General features: G+C 37.7%; 1 protein-coding gene across 1 annotated transcript in view; it reads right to left on the reverse strand.

The window, feature by feature from the left end:
• The window catches only part of RICTOR (RPTOR independent companion of MTOR, complex 2), a 58,614-nt gene extending 36,864 nt beyond the window's left edge, over positions 1 to 21,750 (reverse strand). Inside the window, exons 1-12 of the mRNA XM_009873287.1 lie at positions 21,692 to 21,750; positions 12,203 to 12,334; positions 11,167 to 11,230; positions 7,674 to 7,800; positions 6,521 to 6,690; positions 6,362 to 6,429; positions 5,350 to 5,417; positions 2,855 to 2,937; positions 2,500 to 2,587; positions 956 to 1,046; positions 743 to 809; positions 551 to 631 (exon numbers count right to left, since the gene is read on the reverse strand). Of these exons, the coding sequence (XP_009871589.1) occupies positions 551 to 631; positions 743 to 809; positions 956 to 1,046; positions 2,500 to 2,587; positions 2,855 to 2,937; positions 5,350 to 5,417; positions 6,362 to 6,429; positions 6,521 to 6,690; positions 7,674 to 7,800 (843 nt within the window). The 5' untranslated portion in view covers positions 11,167 to 11,230; positions 12,203 to 12,334; positions 21,692 to 21,750. The remainder of the gene's footprint in view (positions 1 to 550; positions 632 to 742; positions 810 to 955; positions 1,047 to 2,499; positions 2,588 to 2,854; positions 2,938 to 5,349; positions 5,418 to 6,361; positions 6,430 to 6,520; positions 6,691 to 7,673; positions 7,801 to 11,166; positions 11,231 to 12,202; positions 12,335 to 21,691) is intronic.
• Between the last annotated feature and the right edge of the window lie 2,072 nt (positions 21,751 to 23,822).

A 23,822-nucleotide genomic window follows, 5' to 3' on the forward strand; every position in this document is an offset into this window, starting at 1 on the left:
ATTTCTCTTTTGCTTCTCAGTAGCAGAAGCCGACTCACAGCAGCACTGGAAGAGTACTTCGCCAAGCTGGAGTCACCTGAATGAGTAACACAAAGTGCCCCAGCCACATCAAGCTGAACATGAAAAAAGGTTTCATCTGTGTAGCCTGTGAAGCAGAAAGCTAAACACGCTGCCAGAGTGCTATCATCATCCCAAGATAAGCAAAAATTAGCAAGAGTCTTTTCCCAAACACAGAAACTGATGGGTAAATTCACAGGACTCCTGCTTAAAAATATAACTGGCTATTGAGGCAAGGAAGTGTACTGGTGACACAACTGAGACCCAAGAACTTTCCTCGGAGCAGAACCCCTAGCACTTTCAATACCTTCCAAATGGCCTTCCTATTGATTTCCACTGGTTCTAATATATGAAGTGCCAAAAGATGTCAAGTAAATTAACCCACTCTTCTCAGGGAAAGTATATATTACAAATTGGTAACACAAATTCAAGGAAATATCTATTTGCAACTAGCTACCAACACTACTTGTTCTCGGCAAAAAGTTCTACTTACCATATGCAAAAGTTCTCCTAAAAGGATAGTTGCTCTAACAGACACATGGTCATCACTACTTGTGATCACTTCAACCAGACCCTTCAAAAAGTTAAAAAAAAATATTACAGTGGTTAACATATAGGACCTTATTTTAATGTTTTTAAGAAAAAAGAAGTAACTATCTATTTAAACTTAAAAATCATTAGTTACCTCTAGAAGTCCATTGGTAATAAAAGCTGAAAGCACTAAAGCCAAATAATTATCCATGAGATCAGGCCTAAGGAGAAAAATAGCACGGAAATGATTTAGAAAATTCATTTCTCATTGTGTCTGCAATAAAACAACAAATATTTTGTCAACAATGCCACAAAACAAAAGCAAAGGTTTAATTAAATCCATTAATTCAGTTCATTAAATGCTCACCTTGACCTGGCTCGATGGGGTAATACAGTTTTAGCTTCAGCAGCTACAAAGCCATCAGAGAGTCTCCAGCAGTCCTGAAATCTGCTTGGATCTAAAATGAGAAAATAAGGACAACAGGAATTGTAACACTGGATTTCACAGTGTTATTTTAATAGTTTTCAGTAAGTAAATAATAGCTATTTGCCAAAAAAATGTTATTTCAGACTTCAAGCTACAGAAAACTTTGTCAGAAGGAATCACAGAATCTTCACAAAATCACAGAATGGTTTGGGTTGGAAAGGACCTTAAAGATCATCTCTCCCAACTCCCCTGCCACAGTCAGGGACACCTCCCACTAGACCAGGTTGCTCAAAGCCCTGTTCAGGCTGGCCTTGAACACTTCCAGGGAGGGGCCTTCCACAGCCTTTCTGAGCAACCTGTTCCGACATTTCACCACCTCACAGTGAAGAGCTTCTTTCTTATGTCTACACTAAAACTCCCCTCTTCCACTACACTCCCTGATAAAGAGTCCTCTGCAGCTTTCCTGTAGCCCCTTGAGTTACTGGAAGGCCACTCTGAGGTCTCCCTGAAGCCCTCTCTTCTCCAGGCTGAACTACCCCAACTCTCTCAGCCTGTCCTCATAGCAGAGGTGCTCCAGTTCTCTGATCATCTTTCTGACCTCCTCTAGACCTGCCCTAACAGGTCCATGTCTTTCTTATGCTGCAGGCCCCAGAGCAGAATGCAGTACTGCAGGTGGGCTCTAACAAGTCCTCTAATCCACAATTCTGAACAAAGCTAGGTTAACTTCAAAGTTAAGACAAAGATTGTATCTAAGTATCAACCAAAATAATAACATTTCCAAATCATAAACATTAAACTTGTTTAAGAGAAAATACCTTAACAACATTTTAAAATGTACATTCATATGTCAAAGTAGCAAGTTTGCAACAAAGAATGATTTATTTACTTATAAACATGGAACAAGGATTAAGCTTTTATAATCAACCGCAAGACAAAACACTTAATAACCAGAGTTTGGAGAACTGCTAGAACATGAAAGGTTGAAATTTGTTCCTTTTGGGCTTATGTTTTTGCACTGTGAGAAAGAGTAGGGGATACTCTTGGGTTTACAAAGTAGTAATTGTAAAGATAAAAGACTAACTCTGCTAAATATAAAGACATGAAAAAGCAGAAAACTGCCCTAGGAAAAGAACTGCCTAAGTACAGTAGAGTTAGCTAGCTGACACAAAATATATGAAAAAGATTCTGTTTAACAACTCTCCTGTATCATTCGCTAAAACTTTTATATTATTAATGCTTCTAACACTTTAAGTAAGTCTAGTTTGTAGCAATGTTTTCACACAGTCTTTTGTGTAAATGCTTCATTATACTCCATTACCAATCTTTTATCAAACTTATATTTGGCAGCTGATGAAGAATTTTAAACAGGGCTTCAGAGCACCCACTGAATTCAGTGGTGAAACAGTTAATACTGACGTAATTTACAAAACAGAGGAGAGAGTAACAGGTTCAAATTTGTAGAAGAGCTGGTTCTCAAAACTTACCTACACTGAGAAGTGCCTCAATAAATTCTTCTGCAATAACAGGGAGAGGAAGGCGAAATATATCATAGAGAACTTCAAGCAGACCTCGCTATCAAAAGAAAGCAAATACACACACTGAAATTTTATAGATTTACAAAAATTCTCCTTCTATTATTAATATTCAAGTTGAGAATTCGGTATAATGCTAAAATTGGTTTATTTGTTTCAGTATTTCTTTTTTTGATATCACACTTGTTTTCATAGACTAAGTAATCTGGAATCTGTGTTTAAACACTAAATTGTTAAAATGTTACAAATATGTTAATTAAAACATTCAATATTACTCCTGCACCAATACTAAATATTTACCACTTACCCGTATTTCCATATTTGGTATACAGAGTACCCCAATGAGAGACTGGATCCCAGAATTCCCAGGTTTGCACAGGCTGATAATACCTAGAAAACATTAGATACATAATAATATTCCCTCAAAAAATAAAAAAAGCATTGGACATATTGTTAAATTTTATTTCCAGTTTGAGTTCAAGTAGACAATAGAAGTTCCTAATTGACCATTTTCACCTTTACGCCATCTCCTTTCCAATTAGGAAGATATAACAAGACTTCCTGATAACAAAACTTTGTTTCTTCATAAAACACTACAGGTACTTTTGCTCTACCACGACCAGTACTTCGAAATTATCTGCAAAGCAACATTTACATGGAAGAAATGGCAGAAGGAAAAAACTGTCAAAGAATGAACCTTAAACATGAAAGTTTTGCATCATCTTGGCAGAACTCTCAGAAGTTTTTGCACCAAAACTGTATTGTAACCTAAAAAATTATTCAGTTCCTTGTAATCTCAGGCAAATTCTAAACAGCAAGCTTAAACATACTTGGAACAGTATTCTCTGTGCACCATTTTAAACCATCTTTTCTCAGAAGACCAGTGCTCATCTCCAGAAGTTTCAACACAGTACATTTAACTTAGCATTAAATTTCAGAGCCTCCTCTTCAGTTTAGCTCTTTTACACAGTATTTTTACTCAGTTTTTCTATATCCATAGGAAAACCCTTAAAAATGTTTAGCAGCTGACACTGTAGCACTGTATCGATGTCTGGACTCGATCTTAAAGGTCTTTTCTAACCAAAAACTATTCTATAATTCTATGATTCCAACCTTGCTCATTACACTTCTCTTTGTATTTCGCAGATTAATACTTACAGAAACACACTATCAAGAAAGCAAGTTTCTTCAAATTGCAACTTCAAATGAACAAAAAGAATCCAAGTTTGCACTCCTTCTTGTGTTACGTATCATAATTACATCTAAACTGTTATTCTTTAAAAATTACTATATAGATGAAACCCACCACCTATCTATTTATTTTCGCAAACACAAATTTAGCTCTAATGACATGTGCTTTATATGAATTTGAAGATGAGTCATCAATTTCAAAACTTCCATGTCACAAAAACTTAAGACATGACCATGTGGCCACAGACACAGCAAAGGAATTTAAATATGTTCCACAGTGCACCTCAGAGACCTTTTCCAAGAGCATGCAGTGGCCACATTCCAGTTGCAATACAGGAATAGATCTGTGTGCATGCAGTCAGTGCTGCATGACCCAGATTTATCTCTAAGGTCAGGACTGTATATAAAGGTAAAGGATATAGTAACCATCAGCTGTGAAGAATAACCCACTTTGGAAAATAAGGAGACCAGAACACAACAGATGGTACACATGAGCAAAAATCCACCCAATAAGCCAAACTAAAACCCAAGAACACTCTCACACCTGGTTTAGCTGCATGTCATTTTGGAATACTGACAGCATAAGGACATTTTGTACTAAAAACTTTGTTAGTCACTAACATAACAAGTACTATAAAACAGGATCAGCGTGTAACAGTAAAAGTGCCATGGCACACAGTATATTCCAATACAACTTTATCTTCAATCATTTGAACTTTGAGGCATATGTTATTATTTCTAAGCGTCTGAATAAGGGAAGATGCAGCCACTCCTATGAGAAACTGCTCCCTAGAAGTTTCAAAGTTGTCACAAACTTCCCAAGCTTCTTCCCCAAACAAGTGAGAACACAAGAGAAACTTCTAAAAAATATGTGGATATTAAATTAATGTTAGTGATAATTTCACTAACATGAAAAAAATAAAGCAAATAGTCTTACAGTAAAAAGTTTTTCTCTCCTAAGTATAGCCTGTAAAATTCTTCCTCAAAATATTGGTAAATGGTTACATCAACTGATTCAGTTTATTTGTAAGATATTGTCTTGACTAGAGGAATGAGGAGTTCCCGAGGGAGTATCTTTCTGCTCTATACTGTAACACTGCAAAGAAATGATTTAGAAAAATGCAAAAAACCCTGCTTTTTCAATTTAGAAATGTCGCCTACATCTGCAATTTCTCTTCAGCTATAGCAGCTGGTAAAGTAGGTGCTAATGAAACTGTTCCTGTGTCATCTCTTCACATAGATAAAAAGATTTTACAATGGCAGAAGCATCTCAAAAGCAAATTCTTATTATACGATGTTATTATCCTCTCACTCACCAACTGTTAAGTACCACCATCAATGCGGTGGTAATACTCTATAGAGAGGAAAACAAAAAAAAGCTGCAACTTATCAGTAGAGTTAGTCAAAGAAAACTAGAGCATTATGTTTGCATCCTCCAATTTTATAGCATCAGAACACAGTAGCATTTTATAAAGTTATTGATAGAAATTAAGACATATCAAAACAGATAGAGTCTGTGTTTAAACAAAACACTTTTATACTAAAAACTAAAATTCCCCTTCCAATCATCCAGATTCTAACAAACAAAGCAAAACAAAACAAAAATCTTACCTGCCCATGATCGAAATGCTGCCACTATTCCCATTTTACTAGCTAGGAATCGTGCTTCTCTGTCCTCCCTATCATTAAAAAAAACAAATGTCACAATAGAGTTAATTACTATAAAAGAAACAGCGTTATTAACATAGCAAGTACAAACTAGTTAACTGAGATTTTAGATGGGGGACAAAATCCAGGGGAAGAGAATTCTTTTATGTATGCATATGCATGTGTATACGTATTTATGCTGTGTGTATATATGTACAAAAACATTTGAATTTTTAAGTATTTTCACTTTTCCTTTTCCAGGGGAGTTTCCATGGTAGGAAACATCTGAAAGTAAACACCTTATATGGTGAGACTAAGCGCTCTCACCTCCACTGATAGTGAGTCTACAAGCAGGGACCTAAAGATTTGGACCTAACTCAGTTACCCAAACCTGAGCATCTAATACCATTCAATAATTAAAAAAAAGCCTAACTGAGTAATTCAAGTTGGAAGCAATCTAAGGAGGTCTTTAGTCCAAACTCCTGCACAAAGAAGCTGTCAGCTACAAAACCAGATCATATTATACTCAAGGCTTTTATATCCAATTGAGTGTTAGAAGCTATCAAGGATGAAGGCTGCAGGACCTCTCCAGACAAACTGTTCCAACATTTCACTGGCCTCACAGACAATTCCTGCCCCCCTGGCCTTATATCAAGCTGGAATCTCTTCAGTGGTTTCTCGTCATCTCATGTTTAATGGCCCTGACTAAATCTTGGCAACATCTTCATAGTTAACAGAAAGGCTGCTGTTCAGTGAGGATGTCCCCCAACCTGGCATCTCCCAACCCAGGCTAAACAAGCCCTTTTAAATCTTAAATGCTTAACAGTGGTTTAGGAAGTTGCATTCTAACCTACTTACTCAACTTCAATTAGTTTAGTAATAGGTCATTGCTTTTCTTTTTACTTTTGAAAGAAAAATAGCTTAATTCTAATACCATGAATACAACTGTATCATAAGTAGCAGCACTAGCACTTACTTGAGTTGTCCTTCTGCTGTGTCTGGATTATGCCTGTAGTGAAAATCTGTGTAAGGAGCTAAAATTCGCTAAACAAAAGAAAGATATGCATTACTTTCACATGAGAATACAGTTAAACGGATTTAATTTCTACCACTAAATAAGTAAAACTGAACCCACCTCTAATTCTACATCTGCTCGCACATACTGTCGGGTCTTTGGATGATTAATGAGGTGCAAAACTGTAGTTATCAGAGCCTCATTTATTCGGCTTAGCTGACAGTCAATCACATTTTTCAAGATGGTACTTAAACCACCCCGAAGAGCCACCACCTCTGGATTCTGAAGCGCTAAACAAAACAAAACACATCACTTTGGCCAGTGATAGATAAGAAAACATTTCATGGCTTCCAGTATGACAAACTTGTAATCTCTTTAGTACATGTATCTTCTTCTAAACACTGCTGAGGCACATGTAAAGCTTTTAATGGAACTGACTGACATTCACAATGAAATAAGGAAATAAGACACTGAATTAACATATCAAGAACAAAAGTACTGGTCAGTCAGTCACCACTGTGCAGTAACTTCCCAACTCATTTCCAACCAAGTTTCCATCCAGTAGTGTCTGGATTTCTTCACAAAAGGTTTTGTGCTTCACTGGACTGACATATATCTAGGTATACCTAAATCTTTATACTATAATACAAAAGAGTAATGGACAGTTTATCTCTTTAAAATAGAAGTTTGTATCTCAAAAGCATCACTGAAGTTATTTCTCATGGATTGATTTTGAAACCAGCTCAAAAATCAGTACCCACATAAAAGTAAAGGGAGTCAGTATAAACCACTATACAGCTAGCCTTTACACAGACACACATACTGACTTCCAAAAGCCAGCTAACCATGACAGCCACTATAAAAATATTTAGAGTAAGACGTTTTGTAGTTCTTCTAACTCTTCCACATTTGTCAGCATCTCACATATGGAATTCTCCTCACTTCCAATCCATTAGTTTTAGAAACATCAACTGCGGCAGGAAACATTTTTAAGGTAAATAAAAAATCGGCAAGACTTAAAGGAAAGAAGAGCTCATGAAATTTTCCAGTACTTAAGATAGTTTCAGTTAAAGAAACTTTGTTTTATATCAAACCAATGACTAAAATCCATGAAACTGACATTAAGACCACTTATTATCGAATTCATTATAAAACAAATACCAGTAAGCTATTTGAATACAATCTATTTAATAGAATCCACAAAAGATAATTGCTTATAAAACTGATGACAACCACATCAAAATTTTTCTTAACTAGCTTTCAGTTATCTTACCTAGTTCACAGATAATGGCTATGCATGCACGAACCATTCTGTCTCTTTCCTGAAGACCATCATTTCCAACTGCTATCAAGGAATTGGTAATAGAACTGGGGAACAATGAAGCATTCACAGTAATCATCTGCCAAAAATGAAAGAAAAAGCCCTATAGTTTCTTCAGAATATTTCTCTTAAATATACTCACGGATTCACCAGCGTTCTGCCTCCTAAATAAAACCAGACAGATCACTCCATATATTACTTGGTTGTACCTGACGAATCCTTAAGACTTTTTCTTCAGTTCTTAAAATTCTTTGTTTGACAATTTACCATTCTCTTGCTTCAGTTTACTTTTACATTATCTCATCATAATAGGCAAGGTTAAAAAGATGACTTGGCAGAGAAAACTATGGCTACCTCCTTCATGTTTTTTCCAAAAATTTCTTTATCAAAAAAGAATCCTATTCAGTGACACTGAGTAGATTACAAACTCTTCTAGAAGATTCACTCATAGCACATCAGAGTCTTCAATACCTATTCAATTAATTAGCCAAGATTAAAATCTTGTGTTTTGTAGAAAGATCCCTAGATTGCTGCAGACTACAAAAAAAGAATAGTCAACAGAAGAAGCCTCTATAGTATCTGGAATGCTACTGTCAGTAATATATCTACATGTTCTTGCATAGTACCTGTAGAAACTGCAGCAAAACTATGTTGAGTTATACAGCTATGGCACAAAAACCATGCACGCTTTAAACACTTTCAGTGAAAAAACAAAGATGAAAACAAGACCTGCACCCATCAATCAAGTCATTCTTCAATTAAAAAAATGCAAAAAAATTGAGACAGAATAGAATATTTTAATAGCCAGCAGTCATTCCCACTACTAAAGAGATGCTGCATCACGAAAATCCTCATCTTCTAGTTTAGGACAATCAGAATTTACACCATGTTAAGGAGCAAAATCCTGTGCACACATTAAAGGCAAAAAAATCCACTCCAACCAACCAATACCTCCACTCGTCACCCTATCTCAAATGAGGCCTTGACTACAAAGGCTGAGTAGTTGTTCGTTCACATTTTTTGAAAATTAAATATATATATCCTCTATACTACAGAATATGAACATCACTAAACAGATGTATAACTAAGGAGGGGGGAAAAAGGCGGGGGAAAGGGGGGCGAAAAGCGGGGCTTTCTCAAGCAACTTCATGCCCTCCTTTTTATGGCTGAAGATGCTCTTGAATTGCAAAGCTCTTGGTAGGAAATGTAAGGGGGAGTACAATCAAAAGAGACTGTGAGCACGCAAAGCCTTCAAAAAATGCAAAACAGAAACCAAGTTTTAAAAATTTGAAGCTGGGTTTTTTTTTTCCTGTTCTTGCACGCCTTTAATCTACATGTTTTGTTAAACAGGTTTATCAGTAAGTGTCTTTTATAAATTCATAAAACAGGATTCCTATTTTTATTTTGTTATTCTACTCTACAAAGAGAAAAAAATTAATATTTTAATTTTAAAGTTCTAGATTTATATTATTCTTAATAAGATACTATCAAAGCTGAGGTTAAATAATTGCACCTAGACTTCTAAACTGAAAATAACAGCCCTATTATGCTGGCGGAATTAAGTTCAGCTCATCCATGGATCAGAGAATTATGTCCTCACAAATCAATTAATTCTGTTTTATTTGCCATGCATTCTGCTCTTCAAGATCCTGGTATCAAACCACTGAAACCAAGATATTGAGGGACAGCAAGAGAGATGGGAAAGGGCAAGAGCAGGGTAACAAAAAGACACTGTGGAAATACACAATGTATTCAGGACACGTGTCAAAGTAGTCCTTACGGAAGTGAGTTTCTTAAGTACTGACTGCTCTATGCCAACACACGCTTAAATGCTGTAACCCAGACCGGACATGAAGAAGGTGTTAACTTCACTGGTAGACAGGTTCAGTGGCTTTTTGTTTGTCCGAGATTGCCTTTTTCTTAAAAAGAAGGATGTTCTTGGTTACAAAACATGTTACGAAGCATTTTTCATCAACATAATTCTCAGCATCCAAGAACCATGAGCATCACTACACTGCATGTATGTTCCAAGCATGTACATCCCATGTACAGCATCCTTGTACAATGACAGAGAAAAAAAGAAAAGCACTGTTGGTCAGCTGTATGATTTTTCTAATGCCTATCTTTCAGTATTTTTTTTTTTTCAAATCAAACTGATGGATTTATTTATCTTGCTTCCTCTTGTTTCTTTCAAACAAGTGAGTAGTCTTTGCCCAGCTACCTAAATGCTCAGAAGAGCCACGGTACAATGAGAACAAACTTCTGACCCAAATAAACTATACATGTCTTTCCATTCTATTTTCTGATTTAAGTTATTTTCTATCTACATTGAAGCTCTTTTTTTAAAAGTAGATTAGAAAGAACTTCCATAAATTGGGATTTTTTTTCACAGATTTATTCTTTTATGGTTGGGGGTGTGTGTTTTTTTTAATTAGTTTTGGTGGTGGTGGTATTTAAGTTTAAAACTCTGGTGCAATTGCTAATTAGAAGATGGAAACCAAGTGAGCACGTTGTAAGAAAAGAAACTGCATATCAAACTTTCATATTTTCAACCTAATTTCATATATAATTTATATATGCATATGTGCGCATATATATATCAAAAATACAGACATGCACACACACACACACACACATATATATATATGTATATTAGAAAATTCACACAAAACAGATTAAACACACACAGTGCTCCTGGGAGCAATTCTTCAAACTTTAATAAAGTTTTTAGTAGTTTTTCCTAAGATGCTCAGTAGAACTAGAAGACTGCAAGCACGATAAAGAAAAGTCCAATACAAAGGTAGAATACTAAATTGTCTGAATAAAATATCTTCAGTAGCCACATATGCCAATTTCTTCAGAATGACATTGAAAATGCAGCTTCCATAGCTTAACACGTCCCATACTCGTAAGTACACAGTACAGCAACCACCACAATCTATGTCTTACCATGTATCTCAGAAAAGAACTATGGATAGCATCAACATCTACAGATAACGCCATAAGGCTAGAGGCACTCTTTCAACCATTTATTCCATTTCTCAAATGGCAGAAAATCTCCTATCCTTGATTCACAGATGCTTACATACACTACACAATACAGACAAATCATTAGATGAAACACAATAACACATTTTTTTATACCCTTGCATTTGTCATTTCATAAGTTTTTCCCAAATCTTGTCTAGGATGATCTCTACCAAAGGAAAATTACCAGGATTTTTTTACCCTACTAGAGATTCTCAGTGATAAGAGATTTAAATCAAAAGAAGTCTCAGCAGTACCCTTCTTCCTCTCTTTTGAATTATCAGTTATAATTTCTTTTCATGTGATAAAATAAGGTAGGGTATTAGAGTCTGTGTAAAACAAACCTGCTCATGGAGAAAACCAAGAGTCAGCACAACCGACTGACATAGTCGGCAAGACTATATAGTTAAGATTTTACCTTTCTGACTAATCGAAGTGCTTGTGTTCTTTCTACTTCGTTACTCTGCTGTATGTCAATGCACCTAAAATAAGTTAAAAAACACATTTTGTTTATAACAACATTAACTTTCACCTTAATTGTTAAAAGTCTTGTGTATTTATGCAAGTAAATAAATAGAAGAAAAAATATTGTAACTGATCATTTAAAAACTCTGCTTTTCAGCAAGCACATTCATTATGATTGATCAATTCACTTCAGTTTGAATTTTTTCAGTTATCTTTGTTATAATTAAATCACTACAATGTTCTCACATATACAATGGCAAGATATAACAGTTTCAACAAATAATGTCTAAGCTAGCTGCATTTGTCACTTCAAATGAGAGTAGAACTATTTGTTATGTTTCACATCAACATCTTTTGTGTGTGTTCTCCTACCAGATAAGTAATTTTGCTCTAAGAAAATTAAACAGCACACTAAAACTGAATGTATATTTATAAACAGAAACACACACATATATCAGTATACTATATCGAACACGATTTTAAAGGAAGCTGTAGAACACATCTACTCATCATGCTGATCTTAATATCTCATTGCTACTTGGCCCTTTGGTTTTCTCTTCTGTTGTAGGTTATACTTGGGCACAAACTACTTTTTAGACCTGACTTTGTTAAAGAGGCTCCAAAGCACTATGATAATACCAAGAATCAGAGCAGCTCCTAGAAAACAACTTGAAAATTGCTGAAGTTTGGTTCTAACAATACCACAGATTCATTTATGATTAATGGCATTTATGATTGAAAAACACATTTTTTTCAGATTACTCCTAGTAGATCATATATTAGGGCATCATTTTATTTGGATTAGCAGTTGTGGTGTATCGTTCTATTTTTAAAGGATGTTATTCATATTGAATAAAAATGTTTTTTTATAAAAACGACATATCAAGAATGTAAGAGGATATGAAAACACCTTTGTCGTGTCTCAGCCATGCAAAAGCAAGTGATTTACAATTGTACAATTTACAACAAGAAAGAAGATTAAAAATTACCTTGCTATCAAGTAATCCACTTTCAACTTTAGCACCTTTTGGAGAATACTAGAGTCTCGAATGAGATAGCGGAGGGCTCGTAATCCTGCTGCTCGCACCTCTTTTGCTTCGTTAAGTAAAGCTAACCTTAGACTACAATGAAAAAAACAAGGGGGACAAACAATTATTTAACCGCAGATATACTTCAGCAGACATGCAAATACTACTTACTAAGTAAAAATGTCTCTTAAAGAGTGTTTTGCATACTTTCCTCTTTGAGATATTCACCTGTACAGCCTAGAAGGTAAACTTTCCCCATGCCAGCAGATGTAGACAATATATTAATCTCAAAAAGTCACAAACCTTTTTTTTCCCCCCCAAGAACAGCTTGTAAATCCAGATACATGACCAAGGCATCTATACAATTTGTTATTTAACAAAACAGCTGCGCACAATATTAGTTCAAGAAAATTAACAGGTGGAGCACATTCCTGCATTGCTGGAGTGCCAACTCATAAGCATGAGTCCTCAAAACATTTACTGACACTAATAGAGACAAATACACACCTTGTGTAACTATATGCACCATTCACTAAAGATGTTATAGCACCACGTAATATTTACATGAAATGTGAAAGTCATAGTTAACCAGCCTCACATAGGAAGGTCTTCTACAGATTTCACTTTAACATATAGCCATTTGCCCACAAAAAGGTGAACTCTCCTAAAGTAAAGTATCATCATAATGCAGTTTCCGAAGTTCACTATCTAGGAAAAAAGAAGTAAGAAAGTGAAGGCCTCTGGAGACGCAGCCTGCAAGTATTGAAGTGACACATTGTCCTTGTAAAGGCTCTCAAAGGATTTAACCCTTCTTCTTGCCCACACCAGTGGGGAAAAGCCCCACAATCTCCCAGTGACATATTTCAGTAAGAAGATCAAAATTTCAGTCAGTGAGACTGAGTTTCTACCTATACAAATGCATAGTTTTTCTCTTCTTATTTTAGGATGGTCATGCACCGTAATAACATACTCCACAGCCAAAAATCTTCTGAATCTTTCCGGAGATTAATCAGTTTCTAAAGTCACTGTAACAGGAATCTAATTCCAGGTGATAACAAAGCAAAGTAGAAAGACTTCAGTACGATAGGCAAATGGAGATAAATTAATACTTTTAGCGCTAAGAAGGGAATTATTTCAGGATGAAATGGGCTGAAGTTGCACCAGGGGAGGTTTACACTGTATATTAGGAAAAAATTGAGTACTCAAAGAATGGTGAAGCATTGGAACAGGCTGCCCAGGTAAGTGGTGGAGTCGTTATCTCTGAAGGTATTAAAAAAACATGTAGAAGTGGCCCTTTGGGACATGGTTTGGTACTCATTCTAGTGTTGGGGGTTCATGGTTGGACCTGATGATCTTAGAAGTCTCTTCCAAACTTAATGATTCCATGATTATCCCACAATAACAGAATGTTCAGAGTTGAACCTCAAAAGATGATCTAGTCCAACCTTCCTGCTAGAGCAGGATCACCTACAGTAGGTCACACAGGAACGCATCCAGGCAGGTTTTGAATGTCTCCAGAGAAGGAGGCTCCGCAACCTCCCTGGGCAGCCTGTGCCAGTGCTCTGTCACCCTCACAGTGAAAAACTTTTTTCTAATAATTTTGTGGAACCTCCTATGCTACAGCTTGCACCCCTTGCCTCTTGTCCTGTCATTGGACATCACTGAAAAGAGCCTGACACCGTCCTCTTGACACTCACCCTCATACACTCACATACATATTTATAATCATCAATGAGATCACCCCTCAGTCTCCTCTTCACCCAGTTCCTTCAGCCTTTCCTCATAAGGGAGATATTCCACTTCCTTCATCATCTTTGTGGCTCTGCGCTAGGCTCTTTCAAGCAGTTCCCTGTCTCTCTTGAGCTGCGGGGCCCAGAACTGGACACAAGATTCCAGATGTGGCCTCACCAGGGCAGAGTAGAGGGGCAGGAGGACCTCTCTCGATCTACTGGCTACATCCCTTCTAACACACCCCAGGATGCCATTGGCCTTCTTGTCCATGAGGGCACATTGCTGGCTCATGGGCATCCTGCTGTCCACCAGAACCCCCAGGTCCCTTTCCCCTATGCCGCTCTCCAAATAGGTCAGTCCACAACCTATACTGGCACATGGGGTTATTCTTTCCTAGGTGCAAAACTTGCCTTTGTTGCATTTCATAAAATTTCTCCCCACCCATCTCTCCAGTCTGTCTAGGTTTTGCTGAATGGCAGCACAGCCTTCTGGTGTGTCTATCACTCCTCCCAGTTTCATGTCATCTGCAAACTTACTGATGGTGCACTCTGTTCCTTCGTCCAGGTCATTGATGAATATATTGCAGTACCAATCCCCGAGGGACTCCATTAGATATAGGCCTCCAACTAGGCTCTGTCCCATTGACCACAATTCTCTGACTTCTTCAACCAGTTCATAATCCACCTGACTACCTGATCATCCAGACCACACTTCCTCAGTTTAGCTATGAGGATGCTGTGGGAGGCGCTGTCAGATGCTTTACTGAAATCCAGATAAAGCACGTCCACTGCACTACCGTCATGTATCCACCTGGTTAGGTCCTCATGTAAAGCCATCAGGTTGGTCAAACATGACTTCCCTGTGGCAAAGCCATGCCGACTGCTCCTAACGACCGTCTTATCCTTCATACGCCCAGAGACAGCGCCGAGGAGAGGTCGTTCCATCACTTTTCCAGGGATGGAGATAAGGCTAACGGGTCTATAGTTACCCAGGTCCTCCTTCTTGCCCTTTTTGGTAAAGCAGATAAACCACGTCCCTTGCACTGCCACCATCCATCCACCTGGATACGTCCCCATAAAAGGCTATCAGGTTGGTCAAACACGACTTCCCCTTGGCAAAGCTATGCTGACTGCTCCTAATAACCTTCTTATATGCCCAGAGACAGCACCAAGGATAAGATGTTCCATCACCTTTCCAGGGATGGAGGTGAGGCTGACCAGTCTGTAGTTACCCGGGTCCTTCTTGTTGCCCTTTTTGAAGACTGGAGTGACATCTGCTTTCCTCCAATCCTCAGGCACCTCTCCTGTTACCCATGACTTACTGAAAATAATAGAGAGTGGCCTAGCAATAACTTCTGTCAGCTCCCTCAGCACCTGTGGGTGCATCCCATCAGGGCCCACGGATTTATGGATGTTCAAAATGTCTAACTGATCCCTAATCCAGTCCTCCTCAACCAGGGCAAACTCCTCCTTTATCCTGACTTCTTCTGGGTCCTCAGGGCTCTGGAGCTCCTGAGGACAAAGAAGGCATTCAGAAACTCTGCTTTCTTTGTATCCTCTGTCACCAGCGCACCCACTTCCTCCAGCAGTGGGCCTACACTGCCTCTAGTGGTAGTTTTGTTGGCAATGTTTTTGAAGAAGCCCTTTCTGTTGTCTTTGACCTCCCTTGCAAGCTTTAATTCCAAGGAGGCCTTAGCTTTCCTAGTTGGCTCCCTACATGCTCTGATAACAGTCTTATATTCCTCCCAAGTGACTAGCCTCTCCTTCCATGATCTATAGACTCTCTTCCACTTGAGTTTGCCCAGTTTGCTCTGTTTATCCAAGCAGGTCTCCTGGCTCCCTTTCTTGATTTTCTATCTGTTGGGATGCACTGATTTTGAGCTTGGAAGAAGTGGTCCTTGAATCTTAACCAACTATATCTTGGGTCCCTTTACTATCTAGTACCCTGTCCCATGAGATTTCCACTTGCAGTTGCTTGAAAAGGCCAAAGTCGGCCCTGCTGAAGTCCAGGGTTGTGATCCTGCTTGATATTTTCTTCCTACTGCACAAGATCCTGAACTCCACATCATCTTATGGTCACTGCAGCCAAGGCCACACTCAATCTCCACCACTTCAACCAGTCCCTCCCTGTTAGTGAGTATCCCTGTGGTAATACTAAATACATCACACAAAAAGACTGTCACTAATTGCCTTTATTTACTTCAAGTTGAGCTAGATGCAAATAAGAAACAGATTCTTGACAAGGGAGGCAAAGAAAAATTCTTCCTCTAAAAGCTGTAAAAGAGGAGAGATTTATTTCCAAAGTCATACAAGAAAAGCAGACAAGTAACTCTTTAATTGTGCTGAGTAGGTAACAGGTATTCTTTAGATCACAAATCATGCTTTGTTCCTAGTTTTGCAACTTTGTATAAATGAAATTCTAACGGATGAGTACATAAGAGTTCTACAGTGCTACTTTTCTTTTTGGACTTTTAATGCACAGTTTACAATTAATTTGGATATGTCAGTTTAACACAGTTCAGCTTAGTTTCCTTTTAAAGAAGTTACCCATTAGTCATGCAAAGAATCCTGTTGCTGCTATCCACATTTCTTATTAAGAGAACCAAATATTGTCCTAATGAATCCATATTTTCTTTCTCCTCATGAAGCATGTTACTTTTATATTGGAAAGGAAAACGTTTTTTGAGTGGCAGACCAAAATAATCTTTAGACAAACAGTTTCTCAAGAGCAATCAATGCTTTGAAAACTTGTTCTGCAACTCACAGGAGGAGGATATTCTTCATTTGTGGTTAATTTAAGAATTGACAACAGTAAAAACACTACAAAGGACAACACTAACATGAGACTCAACATATAAAAGCAAAGGTACAAAACCCAGATCTGTCACTATCTTTAAGAAATTATAATGGAATGACAATATATAGCTGGCCAGAAAGATACAGATCTAAACTAAAGGCCACAAAAATCCATAAAGGTCCAATGAAAGCAATGACACAAAGAAGTATACAGGCCTGAACTAAAATCTCTCTGTTAAAAAAAACAAAACAAAACACAAGCCTCACCATTCAATGACTGCACCACAAAAAAACTGAGAGAAACCTGACTGTACAAAGACAATGAAGATATGCTACAGCAGACAGGGAAAAGAGCATGTAGTAAAACTTATGTGCCTACGTCTGTGTGTTCTGAGTTCTCAGCTGTACCACAAAGAGAAAACTTGAAAAATTAAATCACAGCCACCGGGAAATCCTGAAGTAAAAGAAGAAGGAATGAAACAAATAAGGGACTGACAGAAGTATGAGATGTACAAGCATTTTCTCCATACTAAGTCACTGCTTTAGAGGGTGGATAAGGGAAAAGCAGCTGATGTCATCTATCTGGACTTTTGCAAAGCATCTGATACTATCCCACACGATATCTTTGTCTCTAAACTGAAAAGACAAGGATTTCATTTCATGGCGGGCAAGGAATTGTCTGTCACACTCAAAGAGTTGCAGTCAACACCCTGATGTCTTTTTTGGAGAATGGTGGGATGACTAGTGTTCCTGGAGGGTTGGCAGTGGGACAGGTGCTGTTTAACATCTTTGCCAGCAGCACCGACAGTGGGATCAAGTGCACCCTCAGCAAGTTTGTCAACAAAACCAAGCTGTGTGGTGCAGTTAACATGCTGGAAGGCAGGGATGTCATCCAGAGGGACCTGGACAGACTGAGACAGATTGAGAGGTGGGCCCGTGTCACGGTTCAACTAGGCAGAGTACAAGGTCCTGCATCTGGATCAGGGCAATCCTAAGCACAAACAGAGGCTGGGTGATGAGTATATTCAGAGTAGGCCTGCAGAGAAGAACTTGGGGGATGAAAACCAGAAGATGAGCCAGCAATGTGCACTCACAGCCCAAAAAGGCAATCGCATCCTTGACTGTATCAAGAGAAGTGGGGCTAAGCAGCTAACGGAGGTGGTTCTTGCTGTCTGCTGTGCTCTTGTGAGACCCTACCTGCAGTACTGTGTTCAGCTCTGGGTTTCCCAGTACAAGCAGGACACAGACCTGTTGGAGTGGGTTGAGGAGGACATGAAGATGATCGGGGGCTGGAGCATCTCCCCTATAAGGACAGGTTGAGATAGTTGGGGCTGTTCAGCCTGGAGAAGGCTTCAGGGAGACCTTATAGCAGCCTTCCAGTACCTGAAGGGGGCTCCAGGAAATAACAGGGGGGCCTCTTTATCAGCGAGTGTAATGATAGGATGAGAGATAATGGCTTTAAAATGGAAGAGGGTAGATTTAGATTAGATATTAGGAAGAAATTCTCTTCTGTAATGGTGGTGAGGCACTGGAACAGGTTGCCTAGAGAAGTTATCAAAGTCTTCCCCCCACCCCACAAGAAGTGTTCAAGACTAGGTTGGACAAGGCTTTGTGCAATCTGATCTAGTTGGAGGTGTCCCTGCCTGTGGTTGGGGCTGGAACCAGATGATCTTGAAGGTCTTTTCAAACTCAAACCATTTTATGATTCTACGACTGGCATGGAGATTCCTATCCTAAAGCCTTTTTCATTATACAAAAAATGGGTTAGACTGTGTGAAAATGATGGAAGAACTGGAGGAAATCTATTTGTTAGTGTTGTCAGTGGCCCACCAAGTTTCACATATTAAGTGTTTGGAAAGAACATGAATATGAATTATCTGCATCTACTTGCTAGCACTGTATTATAAATGGTAGCGGTCAAGATAGAGAAAAGGTCCATACAAAAAGGATTCCAAAGGTCATCCAGAGGACTACTTGTTTTCTTAAAATAAAATCACTTTAAAATAAGACCAGTTACCCACGTGAAGCACCCAGTAGAGAATGCATAAATCATATTCTACTAATCTTATGAAAGACTTGAAAGGAGTTATTACAAATACAAGTCCCTGTAGTCAGTACTTAGTATAGAATTCTTGATTTGGAGGAGAGGGACAAAAATACAGAGGGCAATGCAGATTACATTAGTAAGATGAGGTCATGAGAAACTTCAAGGGAACTTAAAAATTATCTGTAGGCACAGTTAGGAGGACGAAGAAAATTCAAAATTGATAGATGTCCCTATGAAAAACTGTGTTTATAAACCCATACTATATGATGGTGAAATTGCCATCTAATCAAGAAAATTATTTTATATGCACACCCGACACAAACACACTACATGCATCTGTGGTCCAAAGTGCCAAAAAGACATCATGACTGTGTAAGAGAAAATGTAAGCTCAGTACTATTTGCCCCAGTATTCTGTCAATGCAGAAATGAAAAATACCTATGGGAGCATTAAGGCTGATGAATACTAGGACTGATAAAAAGTCTGGAAGAACTAACAAGACATACTCACTACTTATTACAGGATCATTCTCACACCTTTTTCTAAAGCATCTCATCCACTCACTGCAGAAAAGATAACCACAATTTTGTCAAATCTCTGCTTCATCCTGCCAGACAGTTGTGAATATTCTGAATTTTGCATTAATAGCTAAAGCCTCTTGGCACATACTAAAAGACCTCAAAAATGTCTGAGGCCTATCAACACTCCATTTTCTTTGTGGCTCAAGGCTTCCTCTCATCTGTCAATGGTATGGTGCTCTGTGAACTGGGAAGATCCATCTACACTGTGAATGACAACAAAATGTGTCACTATTATCTCCATCTGCTGGCAAGAAGAAACTCTAATCAGGCACTTGGACTAAAAAAAGTCTAAAATGAGAACGAGTTCTAAAAATCTTGAGAGCAATTGCAATTAGCACAGGCTGCAACTGTCCTTGGTTTAGGTAAATATCCAATCAAGGTTACCAATCCCAAAACCTAGAACCTTATGAGAAAACTATTATTAGTCTTGAAATCATTGATTCCCTTAGTTTCATGCTTTAAGTCCAGCCGTTCATTCCTCACAAATGCAAAAAACCCAAAGTATTTCTTGTATCCAAATAACTTTTCATGTTTTAAAAGAAAAACAAGTTTGTTCTATAGCACAAAAAGATTTTCCTATTGAAACCTAAGATAACATCACCCAAGCAAATTACGGAACTTGCATGTTATTTCCAAAGGAATACGTATACTTAGCCTACCTGAAGGTAATTTTCAACATTAACTATAAAGATCGCCATTTGCAAGCTACTCAGAATGGCCATATCCTAGACAGCAAAATAATCTGCAAATGAATACTAACACAGAATGACTACAACTCTGACAATCAAAATTCTTAAGTTTCCCTGAGAAGTCTGTGTTTCACAAGAACCATCCATCCTATAAATATTTCTGAAGAATAAACCACCACAATTACGGTTGTTAAAATATTTGAGTGGTATACTTGCATCTAAAATTATGATTATAGCAGAATAACCTACATACTTGCACAAAAATTTTGCTTCTCATGCATATACACAGAAGAACCATTGGACTGACAAAAGCAATGACACTAATCAAGACAATTTCCCTCTATGTCTTGTTTTTTTGAGAAACCATTTTTGGCACTGTTCTAAGTAGGGGACTATTTTTCTTCACGTGTATGCTAACATGAAAATTTTTATCTCTTCCTTATCAATATCTGTGTTTGAATTAGCACATTATTCAGCAAACATCTTCCTATAAATACAAACACTAGTATTTGCATAATCTTTTAAGACTTTTATATAAAAATACTTGGTAAAGAACTCCGAATTTTGATATTACACTCATAAGCAATGTTTAGTCCCACCACAAAGCACTATAACAGGTGCATAAATAAGGGCCGGTTAGCTCAGTGGTTTGAGCATGGTGCTGACAACAATGACAACACTGAGGTCGCGGGTTCTATTCCCGCTCGGTCCCCATGTGTTGCCTGGTCTAGTCGAGAGGTGGCGTCCCTGCCCATGACAAGGAGGCTGGACTAGATGATCTCTAAGGTCCCTTCCAGCCTAGGTCATTCTATAATAACCTGTTAAAGCTTTCAGTAAAACATGCATTCACAAAAACCCACTAACTGTTGGGTTTTTTTGTTTTTTAATTCTCACAAGGAATAGCAGTTCTATTTGAGAAAACTTGAAGCATTTTCACAAGAAATTACACAAGGTTTCCCAACATTTTACACAACGAGTGACTTGGTTCTCTAGGCTTGTTTTCCTAAGTCAGAAAACTAAATTAAAGAAGACAAAATCGTATCAAATAATAGATCTCGGTTGTTTCTGCCACCAATGTTGCGCCTCAGGACAAGTTTACCAATGTCTGTGTAAAATCACAGAAGTTCTGGAAATAAGCATGTAGTTACTTTTAGCTGTCAGAAACAGCAACAAAAAATAAGAAAATTCCACCTGAAAGTACACACACAGGGCATTTTAATAACAGAGAAAGTAAAAAGTAAAAAGTTTATCTTTAAATCCTGATCCCACATCAACAGCATGCTCTAAATTCCGTAGGTACACATTTTCACTAAAAAGTGCTTTCTGCAAGTACAGAGATATTTAGAGGTATTCTTCCATATATGAGGAATACAATACATATATGAGAAATTCAGTTAACTTGGACATTTTTCCCTCTTCTCTTTGCCCAGAAGTGAATAATGTATTTCTGATTTTACTCATTAAAATACTTGTACATGTTCGCATTACAGGATTTCAAACATATTAGAAACAAAAATACTAGCACAAAAGTACAGACACAGCTTATTTAATTGCACTTAGAAAAATTAAAATACACTAACATTGCTCTAGTCAACCTAACTACTTACCATATTATGATGCTGTCATACGTAAAACCTAGCTTTTCCTCAGCATGGCCAGTATTACAAAGAAGCTGAAAATAAAAGAAAACATCTATTATTTATAATTCTTTAAAAATGACTATGTAACACTGTAGATTTCTGACAATGCTCTTGAAGGAACCTGATGAAATTCATTTACAGGAAGCTTCCAAGCTTCAGACTTGACCAATAATTTCTGCTCTCACTATTCTGCTCCTACATACGCCAGACATGCACATATCTGTGGCCTCTCATACTAGAGAAGAGCTTGCACAACTGTGTAAACTGCCTGTGGGTCAGATTTTCAACTCCAGAGTGCTAGATGGGCAGTTGATAATGTGAGCAGAGATGAAAAAGACTGAAGTCAAAGCACATCTGCATGAGAGTTTTGAAGCAAAGATTGACACTGACGGTCCACTGTTGTATTTTGCTAAAGCAGCCCAGGTATAGGAAAAAAAACCCAGAAAAATCAGAAGGCCAATGGTAAGCATCTCGTAACTGATATATGGCCTGGCCTTGCCATCCATTCTACAGAATTTATGCTTCTGAAACATCAGTGCAAAGGCTGAATTTCTGCACATAGACACCTATAAACTGTCACAAACTCTGAACATCTCAACTACATATATATATGTCCATTTTGAACACTAAAGACTTACAAGTGCAGTTTTTACATCCAAAACTAAACTTCGAAGGAGATTTTAGCCTCTTGAGGAAAACAGTGTGATGATGTGAGAGCACTGGCACAGGCTGCCCAGGGAGGCTGTGGAGTCTCCTACTCTGGAGACATTCAAAATCCGCCCGGACACATTCCTGTGTGACCTGCTGCAGGTGATCCTGCTCTGGCAGGGGGGCTGGACTAGATGATCTTCCGAGGCCCCTTCCAACCCCTGACATTCTGTGATTCTGTGAAAGAATTGATGCCGTTCTTCTTTCCAAGAGAAATTCCTAGTAATCTCATTTACTACCTCCATCTAAAATTATACAACACTATTACTATCCTGTCCAAATCCCAAAAGCACTTTTTCAAGTACTTCCAAAAAACTCAAGTGACTGATACTGATTGCAATAGCTTTGCACTTTTCCTCTCTTTTCGAAACAGGCATGTGTTCAGTTCTGAGTCAGCGCAGCACTAACAGTTTCTCCTCAGTGAGGAATTCAGGAAGTGTTTGTGCTAATTAGTGAACAGCCCTGCTTTGAAAGTAGTAAAACATATCAAACCTGTGCCATGTTCTTTCTACATATTTACTGCTAAGAAATTTATTATAAACTAAATAAAATACAGTTGAAAATAAAGTTCAAATATATAGCATATTCCATGCTCCTGTTCTACTATTCACAGCCACCAGAAAAAACAGCACACTGCACAGAAACTCTGCTTTTAAAGTTAACCGATTTTATTAGCATTATGGTTTAAATACAAACAATACTCAGGTTTATGCTAAACACAGTTCTTCCAAGAATCACACTACATTTTAAGAAATTATTTTTATATTCCTAAAAAAACTCAAGAAAACAACACCATAGCGATAATGCTGAAACTCAAAATTGTTAACAAGAGATTATTAAACTGACTTGGATCAGCTCCACACTTGGGCTCAAATAATGTAAGTTAATGGAAGTATTTTTGATTTTGCATTTTTCTTATCAGTGTCTATAACCGTAGATGATTATAGAACATAAGGAAAGTTATATAATAACTTCTTCTCCTCCACCTCTCAAATTTAAGTGCTAATAAAAGTAGACAATTGCTGCATTTACTGGTTATGACAGTATGTCACCTCCTGGCATCAATCTATTTTTATGCCACGCTGTTGGACTGCCTAAGGCCACCACTGCTGCTTTAGCATTTCTATTGACATCTTATGAACTGTAAAAATTGGCTGGCAAGTGTAAGCAAAACAGTGTGAGAAGATAATGAGTAAAAACAGTTCACTGTTCAGTTCCAGACAAGTAGATCTACGGTTGTTTAGGCTAATCATTTACACATCTAAAACTCTTCCCATCATTCCACCACAGACACGTATGAGAAATAGTAATTTAATGTACTAGATTATCCTCAAAAATCATAGAACCATGGAATTTTCAGGGTTGGAAGACACCTTAAAGATCACCTAGT

Source organism: Apaloderma vittatum, unplaced genomic scaffold, assembly GCF_000703405.1.
Source record: "Apaloderma vittatum isolate BGI_N311 unplaced genomic scaffold, ASM70340v1 scaffold1877, whole genome shotgun sequence".
Taxonomy (NCBI): Eukaryota; Metazoa; Chordata; class Aves; order Trogoniformes; family Trogonidae; genus Apaloderma; species Apaloderma vittatum.